The sequence below is a fragment of the Lagenorhynchus albirostris genome, chromosome 7 (assembly GCF_949774975.1).
Source record: "Lagenorhynchus albirostris chromosome 7, mLagAlb1.1, whole genome shotgun sequence".
In the NCBI taxonomy this organism is placed as follows: domain Eukaryota; kingdom Metazoa; phylum Chordata; class Mammalia; order Artiodactyla; family Delphinidae; genus Lagenorhynchus; species Lagenorhynchus albirostris.
In genome coordinates, this window is record NC_083101.1 from 19,824,237 (window position 1) to 19,837,342 (window position 13,106).

General features: G+C 54.0%; 2 protein-coding genes across 4 annotated transcripts in view; one reads left to right on the top strand and one right to left on the bottom strand.

Moving 5' to 3' along the window:
* Nucleotides 1-5,883, top strand: part of AKNA (AT-hook transcription factor) — a 40,378-nt gene extending 34,495 nt beyond the window's left edge. For 2 of the 3 annotated variants that reach the window (XM_060154525.1, XM_060154526.1), the window contains 3 exons: nucleotides 310-426; nucleotides 680-872; nucleotides 4,805-5,883. In XM_060154525.1, coding sequence (XP_060010508.1) covers nucleotides 310-426; nucleotides 680-872; nucleotides 4,805-5,048 — 554 coding nt within the window. In that variant the 3' untranslated portion in view covers nucleotides 5,049-5,883. The remainder of the gene's footprint in view (nucleotides 1-309; nucleotides 427-679; nucleotides 873-4,804) is intronic. The other variant, XM_060154527.1, reaches the window with a different exon arrangement.
* A 3,423-nt stretch (nucleotides 5,884-9,306) lies between these two features.
* Nucleotides 9,307-12,899, bottom strand: ORM1 (orosomucoid 1). The gene is made up of 6 exons (XM_060153329.1): nucleotides 12,783-12,899; nucleotides 12,246-12,388; nucleotides 11,925-11,995; nucleotides 10,982-11,089; nucleotides 10,734-10,837; nucleotides 9,307-9,441 (listed from the first exon to the last, which is right to left on the bottom strand). Exons 1-6 carry the CDS (start codon nucleotides 12,897-12,899, stop codon nucleotides 9,376-9,378), a joined length of 609 nt encoding a protein of 202 aa, XP_060009312.1. The 3' UTR covers nucleotides 9,307-9,375.
* Between the last annotated feature and the right edge of the window lie 207 nt (nucleotides 12,900-13,106).

A 13,106-nucleotide genomic window follows, 5' to 3' on the forward strand; every position in this document is an offset into this window, starting at 1 on the left:
GAGACTTGGCAAATTATTCAACCTTCTGCAGCCTCAGTTTGCCCATCTGTAAAATGGGGGAGTGGTGATGGTAGCTAGACCAGTGGCTTGTTGGATTTGATCAACTAATGCATGAAGACCCTGAGCAGAGGGCCTGGCTCAGGAGATGCCTCTCGATGTCATGGGTACCATCAATATTGCTGTCACTCAGTGGGGGCCGCTTGTCTCCTCTGCAGTGGTCCCTGAGGGAAGCTCAGTGCTGCGGGAGGCTTGTGGGGGCCCAGTGACTTAGACATGATCCTCTCCTGACGTCTCTGCCTCCTCTTCCAGGTGATGCTGGTACCAAGGACCCACTGGGACCATCTCACACTGAGACGCAGCGATGTCCGCTGTGTGGTCGAGTTGGGTCCTCCTCCAAAGGGGAGGGCCCAGACTCAGCCGGCTCTGGTAGGGACAGATGCTCCGTCTCTTCCCCCAGCTCCCCTGGATTCCGGCGTGGGCCCCGGGAGGGGGCACTTAGCCGGGGTGGCAGCTTGGAGCAAACTGGATGAGCGTTGGCTTCCCCAAAGCGAGGCACTCCCGGCATGGCCGGCCCCGTGTCCAGCTCTAATGGGGCTGGTGGGGCTGGGAGGACCCTCTGTTCTCTGTTGGATCTTCCCAAGTGGTGAGACTGTGTCTCTCTGGTGTCCCTCCCTGACAGCACCGGAAATGGCCGCCACCAGGAGAAACGCATCTTCTACCTCCAGCCCCAAACAAAGGAGCAAGCGGACAGGGTCGTCGCCCGCGCCGCCTCCTGCACTGTGGTATCTGGCTGCCGCGCCCTCAGCGCCAGCCCCTCCTGCCTTTGCCTACGTCTCCTCGGTTCCCCTCGTGCCTTATCCATCAGCCACTGTGTAAGAACCTTCCGTCCCAACCCTCCTAGCCTTTCTGTCTGAATCGCTTAACAATTAGCATTCAGACCTGAGTTGGGTAGCTGAGAACTCGGGCACTGAGTAGTCCTGTGTTTCCCCCCGCCAAGACTCATGCAGTCACTCAACAAACCCTGAATGCTCCCTGGGCACCGGTGAGAGTGCTTGGCCCTGGGGACCCAGCAGTGAAGGAGGCTGGCAGAGCGCCTCAGGGGGACCTAGGACCTTAACCATCTTCCATCTCCTTATGGGACTTCTCAGAGAGCAAGTAATACTTTTTCAAAAACTAGGCTTTATTTTTAGAACAGTTTTAGATTTATAGAGAAATGGAACAGATAACACAGAGAGTTCTCCTATACCACCCCCCAAACACAGTTTCTTCTGTTATAAACTTCTCACCTTGATATGGTATAGTGCAGTTAGTGAACCATGATTAATACATTGTTATTAACTAAAGTCCACAGTTCGTTCAGGTTTCTTAGTTTTTACCTGAAGTGCTTTTTCTGTTCCAGGATCCCCCCCACCCCAAAAGTTACCTCATGCGTTTAGTTGTCACATCTCTCAGGCTTCTCCTGGCTGAGACAGTTTCTCAGACGTTCCTTGTTCCCGATGGCCTTGACAGTTTATAGGCATACGGGTCAAGTCCACGACCAGAGGAGCAATCACTTTTTACATGGATTTGGATGTACCATCAGTCAAGACAGAAAAAGCACAGCAGTTGAGGTGGAAATGGTCCAGGTTTTAGAGTCAGAGCTGTACTGGCATCCGGTCTGCCGCTTATTAGTGGTGTGGCCTTGGTAAAGCTACTTCCTCTCTGAGCCTCGCTTTTCCCATCTGTTGAATGGGGTCAGAGTCTCAGTCACGTACAGTTGTATGAGGATTGAATGAGGCAGGTGGCGAGAGCCCCACGAGCTGTTTGTGGGGTTCGTAGTGCGGTACCAGCAAATGCTCTTTGCTGAATAAACGGCAGCTTTTGTCATCACAGCAAATGCTGCTGCTGTTAATACTGTCATTAGTAAGAGGAAAAAATGAGGAAAGGTGGCTTCAACATGACGGGACTGTGCAGGAAAAAAAAGGCCTGGACCCTGGAATTAGGAGATCTTTCTCCTTCTCCTGACTGTCATCAGCTAGTTCTATGCCTCAGTTTCCCTCACTGTAAAATGACTGGGTCGGGGTCCTCTTCAGTGGTGTGTTGTCAGAAGCCTGTATCTGTGAGCAGCAAGAGGCCAGAGTTTCCATCAGGGCTGGCGCTTGGCAGGAGCAGAGGCCCAGGCTCCATCCAGCTCCATGAGGAGTCCTGCCTACAGTGCGGTTTCTTGCTTTCCTCTCAGCTGAGACGGGGTGGGTCGTTAAGGAACCCTCTGCTCCAGCAGTTAAGAGAGGCCATACTGCATGCTCAGGCCTCTGATTCGTTGGACAGGAAAGGGTTTGCCTGGAATTTGGTGGCCCAGGAGAAAGCTCTGAGCGTCCACGGTAGCCATGGGTCTCCACTTCTGAGGTCATTCCAGATCCTTCCAGGCTCAGACCTGTGGGAAGGTCTGTGTCCTAGCCAGGTTGGTGTCCTCAGGCCTGGACAGGCCGTGGGGAAGGGGAAAGACCCTGAGCTTTAGTGCCCAACAGACCAGGCCAGCAGGTCACTTTGCTCCTGTGCCTCAGTTTTTCCCTCTGTGAAATGGGTTGTGGTGAGGATTAAATGAAATGATGCATAGCAAGCCCATAGTACATAGAAGGTGGCCAGTAACCATAGTGCTTCTAATGCTACTGGAATTGGGGCTGATGCCACCCTGAAGTTTCTCCAGCTGCCCATCAGCAGGACCGAGCATGCTCAGTGGCTGAGGCCAGGAACCCTTAGAAAGCTGAATGGGCCTGTGCTGCCGCCTGCTGGCCAGCCACCTTATAGCCTCTGCACCAGAGGCTTTCTAGCCAGTTTTTTGGTTTTGGGGGGTTTCTTGGTTGTTGTTTGTTCTGTTTTGTAGCTTCTGCCCTAGGGGGAGTTTGGGGTAACTTTCAGGCCAAGCTGGTAGTCAGAATTATCAGAAGGCAGGGGTGTGTGGGAACCCAGTACTTACACCAGCTAGTCTGCCCTTAAGGAGGGAACTGGATTCAAGAAGCCCATTCATTCAGTTCCGATGATACGTATCAGTATCTCCTGGGAGCTAATTAGCTCTGGGTTTAAATCCAGTACTGCTCCTTCCAGCTCTTTGACTCTGGGGGAGTCCTCAGTAGCTGACATTGACAGCGCGCTGGGCATACAGAGCTTTTAACCTGAATTTTCCTATTGGATCTACCCTGGGAGGTAGCTAAATATGGCTGTTTTCCATGGAGAAACGGACCCCTTGAGAATGAGGTAGCTTGTTCATGGTCGTGCGGGTGGCCAGGATTTGGGGAGCTTCCTGCATCACTTAGCTTCTCCGAGCTTCACTTTGCTCATCTGTAAGATAAGTATAAAAGTACCTACCGAGTAATCAAGACAGTGCTGGTAAAGGACTTATCTCAGAGCCTGGCAAACGGGTCCTGAGGATGAGGATGCCAGCCCCAGGCCAGGCGCCGTGTTTAACTGAGGAACCGCCAAACTGCTTTCCAAAGTAGTGGCACCATTTTACACTCCCACCAGCAGTGTTTGAGGGTTCCTATCTCCCCACATCCTCACAGACACTCATGGCTATCTTTTTGCTTTTAGCAGTGAGTGTCTCTGAGGACACCCAGTGGGTGGGGAGTGTGTGAAGTGGCATCTCATGTGGTTTTGATTTGCACTTCCCTGCTGGCTAATGATGTTGAGCATCTTTTCATGTGCTTGTTGGCCATTTGTACATCTTGTTTGGAGAGACATCTGTTCAGATCCTAGCAAAGCCCTTTTTTCACACTGTGCAATAATGCAATTTAGAAAGTGAAGGGTCAGGAATAAGACCAGAGTTTACAGCGTGCCAAGCAAAACACCAGTGAATGTCTCCGGCCAAGTTCTCCTAAACCCATTCCTGCTCTATTTAGGGAACATGCTTCTTTGTCCCTCTCTCTCCTACACACTTTACTCCACAGGTGCCACGCCCTCTTCCTGCCCAGCATCGGTTTCTTTGAACCCTAAACTTGGCATCCTTGGAGGAATGCAGTTGTCATTTCTTGGAGAAACCTGTGCTTCAGCTCATGGCTCCTCAGCCGGTTTTCCCCAGAACTTTTTTTTTTTTTTTTTGCTGTATGCGGGCCTCTCACTGTTGTGGCCTCTCCCGTTGCGGAGCACAGGCTCCGGATGCGCAGGCTCAGCGGCCATGGCTCACGGGCCCAGCCGCTCTGCAGCATGTGGGATCTTCCCGGACCGGGGCACAAACCCGCGTCCCCTGCATCGGCAGGCGGACTCTCAACCACTGCGCCACCAGGGAAGCCCCCCAGAACTTTTAAACAACACCATACATTCCTGCAGGACCAGGCTGGGGGGGATGAGTGGAGCCAGACCCTCTCACTCCTGCAGAATCCTAATTATTATTATCACGTTTCTCCAGCGCTCCACACCTGACAAATAGGGCTCCATACATGACCTCTCTGATGAAGGGGCTTTGCTCCAGAGCCTGGGGTGAGCCTGCTCTCCCAGGCTCTCAGACTAGAAGCTCCAAGAAGGCGGCGGACGGGGTCCGTGTTGTTTATTCACCACGGTGACCTCAGGCCCTAGTGCACTGGCTGGCACATGTATGTCCCATTAGCATTTGTTCAATGAACGGGTAGATGAAACAGACCATTTTTTGAGGACTGTTCTGTCAGGCAGTCCCATTTACCTTGCTTCACCCCTCTAACACATCCCTCAGCGGGGCTCCTTTTTCCCATTTTAGAGGTGAAGAAACTGAGACTCAGAATGTAGGGGCCGAGCTGGGGCTGAGAAGCCCCCAGCCCTCTCCGCGGTCAGTGAATGCACTCGCGTCTCTCCCCAGGTACTACGCGCCTGCAGCACCTACCTCAGCCCGAGCAGCTGCTGAGTGGCCCCCCGCAGTCTCCGCTCGGCCGGCCGGGAGACCCCGCCACTCCATCCAGCTGGACCTGGAGGAGCTCAACAAGGCCCTGAGCCGAGCGGTCCAGGCTGCCGAGAGCGTCCGCTCCACCACCAAGCTCATGAGCCGCTCCCTGTCGGCCGACCTGCGCCAGGCCCGCGGCCTGCGGGGCTCCTGCCTCTTTTGACTGCGCTCAAGGCTCAGAGACGCACGGTGGGCAGGGCTGGGCAGTCCCTGTCGCCCTGGAAGCCCCGCAGACCCTCGTGAGGAGGGCTCCCTCCGCACCGGCCCTGCCTGCTCAGCCTCCGTGTTTCCAGAACGGAAAGGGTGTCAGCTGGTCCTCCAGAGAAGTCACTTCCTAGGGACCAGCCCTGAAGGAGGTGCTGGGACTGAGGCCACCATCTGTCCAGATGCCATCTCTGGGAGGCTCCTGGTCCTGCATGTGTCCATCTCCAGCTAACAATATGTATTTTATATATGGATGGACAGACTCCTTTTTTTCAAACTGAAGCATTTTCCTGGTCTTGGATCCTTCTTAGGAGGCCAGATAAGAAGGGACAGGGCCAGGGTCTCTGGCGAAAACTTGTCCACCACCTGTGACCAGCCACTCCAGAGTAGGTGTCTCTGGGAAGGACGTGGTGGGGACCTTTCTCCTGGTGACTGGTGGTCAGTGGGGCACTTTGAGGCCATTGGGATATCTCAGGATGACACACACCCAGCTTCTCCATGGTTGAGAGGCCTTTCCCGTGGGTCTGCTGGGATGGAGACACCCCCCGGAGGGCCCAGAAAGCCATTCACCATGGTCCCCCTCAGTACCTCATCCCGAGACCCCCGGCTCTACCCTGGGACCCCCGTGGAACTGAGCCAGCGGCCAGCTTCCTGCCAGGTCCTTGTCTGTGGCCATGAGGCCAGGCCATCTCCTGCTCCCTGACCTTGTAGCAGCTCAGACTTCAGCTTTTCTGGAATGTGTGTGCGTCAGTGATATTTGTATATTTGGGACATTAAAAAATCTATTTTCGTTATGAGAGCAAATAAAGAAGAGTGAATATTGATCTTAAGAAATGAAAGCCAAAACCAAAAACATTCCCAAAGCCGCCCACATCTGTGGTGTGTGTCATCCACTTGTGGTTTCTAAAGTCAAGTTTGTGGGGTGAAAGATTTGGTGCCAAGTGGAGCCCTCCCCCGAGGGACCGGTTGGGTGCACATCTCCAGACTGCCTGCCTACCTCCCTTCAGTGCCTTCTGTCTCTCCAGCTTTCCCCCTCAGAACCATAAAGCTTTCCACTGGAGGGGCCTGCGAGGAGAGGCCGTCTGACCAAGCTTCTTTTATGTGACACACAGCAAATTGGTGTCTGCAAGAGCACGAGCCCGGACTCTCTTTCCAGTGCTCCTTTTGGCAGCAAACAGCAACAACAGCTGCCATTTACTGAGCGCCTCCTAGATGCCAATCCTTGAGCTAAGTGACCCACTGTGCGCCCATTTTATTGAGGAGGAGACCAAGGTTCCGAATGCGCGAACTCACGATGGTCTGACTCCAAAGTCCATATACTTTGTCACTGTTTTTTCCTCCTTAAACCTCCATGACTTTTTCCTCCCCAGCTCCTGCTTCCCCTTCCCTTGGCCTTTTCTTCAGTCTTCCCCACCCCTCATCTCACTTGCTTCTCCCGGCCCTCCAGGACTCATTTCTATTTCATTTTCCAGCTGATCCTTCTCAGGAGAGTTGAAAACAGCATCTTGCCGAGATGGGAGATTTCTTGTTGGTTCTGAGCCTCCAGGTCCACAACCTCATGGGAAGGTGGATGGGAAGGGGGAGCCCGAGGTGGGGGGGCAGAGCAGTGTCTCCAGCCTCAGTGCCCTGGGCACAGCATGGCTGCAGCTTTGAACAAAGGATGCTGAGGTCTTGGCTCTGTGGCTCTTTGGAGGACACTGGCCCGTGAGCCACAGCACTGGGTGTCAGGAGCCAGGGTTATGGTCCTGTCACTCCAAATGGCTTAGGACGCTTGCACATAGAATTACTCCAATCATTCAGCCCAATTTCTCTGCCACCTGTGTGGTGCTGCTTCCCTCACGTGACCGTCACAAAGCCCTTGTGTCTGGAAGGAGACCATCCTTCCTTGTTGGAATCCTGGCTTCAGACGCTCAGTCCTCTTTATGCCTCTAAGTGGGCCAGCCTCAGACGTGGCCCCATGGCGAGGGCTCCAAACACATCTGCAAGATGGCTGGATTCGAGGGACCAACCTTACCCTAGGTATCCTACCTTCCTCCTGGGTGTCAGGTGGGCACTCTGGGGACACCTCATGGAGACACACAGCTCCTCTGGCCTGGCCCCAAGTCCTCCGAGTCTCCCCCATCCTGCCCCTGCCCTGGCCCAGACACCCGCCTCTTCCAGGATGCTCACAGCAGCCTCCGTGTAGGTCTTCCTGCCTCCGGTCTGGGCCCTCCTAACTCACCTCCCCAGATGGCCAGGCTGACATCTAAAGTAAGGGCCCTACACAGTAAAGGGAGCTCGGATGAGAGTCCCCCTGCAATCTCATACCAGGACCTCCAGAGCCGGCTCCACAGGGCCTGTGGCCTCTGCTGCAATTCACTGGCTCACCAGGTGCCCTCAGGGCAGCTGCTCCCCAACTGTGGTCTCCTCACTCCTGCCCTGTCCATGCCTTTATCCCACCATGTCCACTCTCGTCAGGATCGTCCCAGCTCCCTCGCAAAGTGAAAGACTGATCTTTCCATTTTGTTCCCGAGTGTGAACGAGCCCCAGGCCCTTCCCAGGGGCCCAGGCTTAGATCAGAGCTGAAGAAGACACGTGGGGACACGTGGGGAGTAGGGGGCGTCAGGAAGGGAGGTTGTCTGTGACGTGCTGACGTTAAAACCAGTTTCCTCCTCAACAGTGTCCAAACTGGGCAAGCCTTGCTGGGTGAAAAACTGAAAACATACAGCTGAGTCTGAAAGAAATGAACGGTGGTCCAAACGTGCTCGTGTTTACACGAGTCTCCCTCCTGTCTCACCTGCATGGACTTCGGACTAACAACGCGTCTTTTATTTTAACTCCTGGTGATGTTTTTAGTTTTTGTTTTTGGGTTTTTTTTTTGCGGTACGCGGGCCTCTCACTGTTGTGGCCTCTCCCGTTGCGGGGCACAGGCTCCGGACGCGCAGGCTCAGCGGCCATGGCTCACGGGCCCAGCCGCTCCGCGGCATGTGGGATCTTCCCGGACCGGGGCACGAACCCGAGTCCCCTGCATCGGCAGGCGGACTCTCAACCGCTGCGCCGCCACCAGGGAAGCCCCCCCGGTGATGTTTTGCGGTAGAATAAGCTCAGTGTTTTCCTTCTGCTCAGACTGCTCTCTTTTCGTATCCACTGTTTGCTGAGGCAGACTCCCTTCTCTGATGGAGCCCTGGGCTCTAGGTAGGTAATTCTGTGGGGGAGCACAAGCCTGGCTCAGCCCATACGCTCGGACGTGTCCGCACTTAACTTCGCCTGATTTAAGGACGGATGAGAATCTACTTACAGATGAAGACTAGGCAGGCGAGCGTGGTTATTTTGTATGTAAGCAAGACCAAAATGAAGATGATAAGCAGAAAACTGTGGAATTTTGTGCTCTGTGGAAAGCACCCTAATTGGTTCAGGATGAAGGTTTGGTTTCCTTTTCCTTCTCCCTCCAGACCCAGCTACTTGGGGATGCTGCCGTGCGTGGGCCAGCCTGCTTCCTGACTTGGTAACAGGGCACCCCTGTGACCTTCATAATCAAGTGACAGGGACTCTATTTCATGTACTTAAGAGGAGAAACTTTCCTTCATTCCTGAAAGGATTTACTTTAGGAAACGCGATATGATCTGATAAGATTCTTGAAAACTCTTAAAAAATATTGATCATCAGTTTCTTGGTGACACCTGGGAGAAATTTTGATATGAATGGTGAAATTTTGACGATTATCTCATGAATTGAGCAAAAATAAAACCAAACTGATTCATCTTTTAAAAATAAATAAATAGATAAATAATAAATAAGGGCCCTTGTGTTCAGCACCACACTCCTGGGTCCTCACCGCCCTCTATCTACCTGAACTCCTCTTCAGGGGCCTCCGCTTCGATGTTACTTAAACAGATCTTTGGCTTTGCAGTGGGAACAGCAGGTGTTATCAAGCTCCTCATCTTTCTAGAGTGGTTCAGATGCCCCTTCCAGGTAGCCTTCCCAGACTTCCCCACTGGAGAAGGAAGCTTCCCCGTGCTGGGCTCCCACAGCACTCAGTGCATACAGTCATCCATCCTGGCACATGTGCTGGGAATTATAGCAAGGGCCCTTCCAACCAAGGATCAACTCAGGGCAGTGGTTGGCCGCGGCTCAACTGAGGCGGGCACAACATGAACGAACGGATGAACAAACGAACAAGCAAATGACAACCTGACTGTACCACAACAGACGCTTTATTGATGCAACTGAGGGAAACAGCTGAGATACGAAGGGTGAGCCAGAGGCTGAGGATGGGCCCGCAGAGTCCCCAAGGTCCTAACCCAATGCTAGGACCCTTCCTCTTCCTTCTTCCTTTCCTCCTCGTGCTGCATATGCAGTGGCCCGCACAGATCCTGGTGGGAGAAGACAACACATGATCGGGGGGGGCGGGGGGTCTTCTGGGGGAAGAGGGAAGTAAGCTCTGGACTGTAGCTCCAGCCCAAGCAGGGCTTCAGCTGGGTGACCCTGGGCAAGTCATTCTCTCTCTCTGAGTCTCAGCTTACTCACCTCTGAAATGGAGGCTCAAACCCTTAACACCTGGCATGTCTGAGCACTTATGACTTGCCATGCCCTTCTATTGATCTCCTGGATTCCTCACACCATTTTTTTTTCTTTTATTTTTTTGCGGTATGCGGGCCTCTCACTGTTGTGGCCTCTCCCATTGCGGAGCACAGGCTCCAGACGCACAGGCTCAGTGGCCATGGCTCACGGGCCCAGCCGCTCTGCGGCATGTGGGATCCTCCTGGACCGGGGCACGAACCCGTGTCCCCTGCATCGGCAGACGGACTCTCAATCACTGTGCCACCAGGGAAGCCCCCTCACACCATTTTGAAGATGACGAGAGTGAGGCTCATGGTGACCTGCGGCCTGTCCGAGGTCCCCCGGCCAGTGGACAGGGGCAGCAGGCTGCTGGCCACGGGACCAACTCCAGTGTCTGTGTTCATACGCCTTTTCCCGGGGTTCCCGAAAGCAGGGGATGATTTGTGCCACTGGTGGTCACGGGAAATGACCTCTGGTGGCACAAATCTGTCTAGATGGAGACGTTTTTATTTTAATAATCATGAAAGTATTTCACATGTATCCACAAACGTGTAACCAGTTTTTGGTTTTCGTAACCAGTTTAAATCAGCTCTGTGATTTCAGATATTATTACACAGGACAAGACCATGTAAAGCCTTGCATTCAACACAGGTTTAAAGGAAAGTATTAAGAAGATTATACAGATAATGCTCAAAAATTGGGACGGTGGCCCTGGACTTGCAGTTTGGGTGACACCTAAAACCACAAGACTGATTCCCCATCACACAGACATTAGAACACTGGGGGTGTGGCAGGCAGCTGTAAGTGATCATTCCGCATGTGCGTGTCTCTTTCCCAAGTTCACCACACCTTGGCTATGCTCTTCCCCTCCTGTTAGCCTTTACAATCCCCCCCACCTGCTCCAGGCGTCCTCCCTGATTCCCAGTGACTTCCCTCCTGGGCACGCGTCCATCACCCGGGGGCCCTGCAGTGAGGCAGGTGCTTAAACAGGATATCCTGCCTCGCTGTGCAGCTTTGACTGACAGCTTCCCTCTCTGGGCCTCTGAGGCTGCCCAAGGTGGGACCACCCTCAGGGTGGCCACTGCCCGGTCCTCCTTGCACTTACCTTTTTCTCATCGCTGTATGTGATTTCTGACTCGTGAATGCCTATGCACTTGATGGTATCAAGGAACTCTTTCTTCTGCTCCTGGGTCACCTCTGGCTTGTCGGCTACAGGATGGAGCAAGGGGGCCGGGTGAGGATGATGGGGGACCTAAGTGGGAGGCCAGGGAGGGCTGGGGTGCTGGGGGTCCCGCCCGAGTAGTGGTGGTCCTGGGGTGAGGCTTGGGTGGAGTGGGAGTTTGAGGTGTTTACCATAGAAGGACATGCCCACGTTCTTCTTGCCGTTCCAGGAGGCAGAAAGAATGAAGGTCTTGGGGTGCTTGGTGAGCAGCAGGTCAGCAAAGTGTTCTTTACCCGACTCTGGAGGAGAGAGCCTCTGATGAGACCACGGGGGCGGCACAACAGTTCCTGTCTCACGGGGGAGGAACCTGGGTGTGCCCAGGGCCACACAGCCAACCAGTGAAGACCAGGGGTTGTCTTAGGCCACTGGTCACTCGCTCCTCCTGTGTGCCAGGCTCTGCACTGAGCACTCTCTATGTGTGGAATCATAGGAGCCTCACATGGACCATGGCTGTCAGAGCCTTTCTCCCCATTTTACAGATGAGGAAATCAAGCCCAGACAGGAGTCTTGGGGCTGCAAAGTGGTGTCCGTTCAATTCCGTCAGCATTTGTGTGCTCCTACTAGGAGCCCTCTCTGCAGTGATGGTGGGGAAATGGGCGAAGTCACTGCCTGCCCAATGCAGGCTCCCACCCTTAGCTCCCCGAAGATAAGGAGTTTTCCCCGAAGATAAGGAGTAGTAGACAGAGAGGTAGGACTGGAGCCAGTCTGGGGTTTAGATCCTATTTCTAATTATAAGCTGTGTGACCTCGGGGAAACTACTTGGCGTCTCTGTTTCCTCATCTGGTCACTGTAATGTCCTCCTAGGGTTGTTTGTGAGTATTAAGGGGATTAATCCATATAAAGCACTTCAAACAGTGCCTGGCACATAGTAAGAGCTCAACAATGTTGGCAGTTATTACTGATTATTTGCTGTGTGCAGGCACTGGGGCCACAGAGATATAAAAGGTGGGCCTGTCCCGTGTTCTCTGTGTTCAAAGCCACCAGGGCCTTAGTCCAGGCCCCCGTCTTTAGGCTGGACAACCCACCATCTCCCCACTCCACACAGCAGCCCTCCACCTGAGGGCTGGGCCTCACCGTATGTAGACAAGGTCCCATTCTTGCGATAGACCGTCACGGAGCTGGAGTTGTAGACGCACTTGTTCCCACTACAGTCAGACAGGAGAGGGGAGAAAAGCAGTAAGATGGTCAAGAAGTGGACGATCACCCGTCTCAGTCACTGAGGGCCACGAGTCAGGTGGCAGTTGGAGTCAATGCCCCCCATCCCTCCCCCCCGCCTAGTCCATCAACGGGAAGGCTGAGGCCGGGAGGGAAGATGGACTCGCTCAAGGTTTTTCTGCAGCTGGGAGTGGAAGCCGGAAGCTGAGGCTGAGGGTGAACTGGTGTGTGGGGTCTCACGTGGTCTGGTACTCTCTGAGAATTATCTTGTCCTCCGCGTGCTTGGGCTCAAAGTAAAAGAAAGCTGCCTGGATCGATCTAGCCGACTCGTTGTACTCGGGGTTTCGGAAGGCCGAGCCGATATAAAACCACTTGCCAGAGAGCTGGGGAGAACCCAGGAACTGGTGATGGAGGCTGGAGCTGAATCCTTGAGAGTCAGCTGGGATGAGACTCAGCAGATCTCTCTCCTCGTTTTACAAACAAGGAGACTGGGACCCCAGATGAGGAGTGGACGTGCAAGAGCTCACTTGGAGGACCAGACATCTCCCCTCACCCCACCCTCACCGCTGGGCAGCCCCTCCTTGCCCAGTGCAGAATTGTTCCCTGTTGAGGAAACTTGCAAAGAGGCGTCGGAGTTTGGAGGCAAAGAAATGCCTCCAGAGGCTGGTCAGAATTTCACCCCAGGACCCAGGATAGAAAAGGATGGCATCAGGAGGGCAAAGGGAAGCCCAGAGATGGAAGCAGCTGCCCATGGCACTCAGGGACTTGGGCACTCACCCTGTCCAGGGTGGCATTGGTGATGGGCACCACCGCCGTCAAGTTGGCGCACGCTGGACTCTGGGCGTCCAGCAGAGGAATGAGGCTCAGGACGGCGAGGGCCCAGGGCAGCACCATGCTGAAACCACGAGGCACCTGCCGCCAGGAAGACTGGTGGCTGGAGGGTGCCAGTGACCTTTAAAGTAGCTGTGGGCGGGGCCCTGGAGGCAAGCTATGACACAATCTGGTGAGCTCTTGGAAAAGGTCTTACACAAAACCTTCCCTCCATCCCACAAAGCCAGCTATAGGTAAAGCCGGCTAGTCTAATTTGGGTCCCTGACCTGG

Excerpts from the sequence above, each read along its gene's own strand:
- ORM1 (XM_060153329.1), bottom strand. The coding sequence starts at position 12,899 with ATGGTGCTGCCCTGGGCCCTCGCCGTCCTGAGCCTCATTCCTCTGCTG. Across the intron at positions 11,996-12,245 it reads CTCAGAGAGTACCAGACCAC|TGGGAACAAGTGCGTCTACA; the intron begins GTGAGACCCCAC and ends GTCTGACTGTAG. Across the intron at positions 11,090-11,924 it reads TGGGACCTTGTCTACATACG|AGTCGGGTAAAGAACACTTT; the intron begins GTGAGGCCCAGC and ends TCTCTCCTCCAG.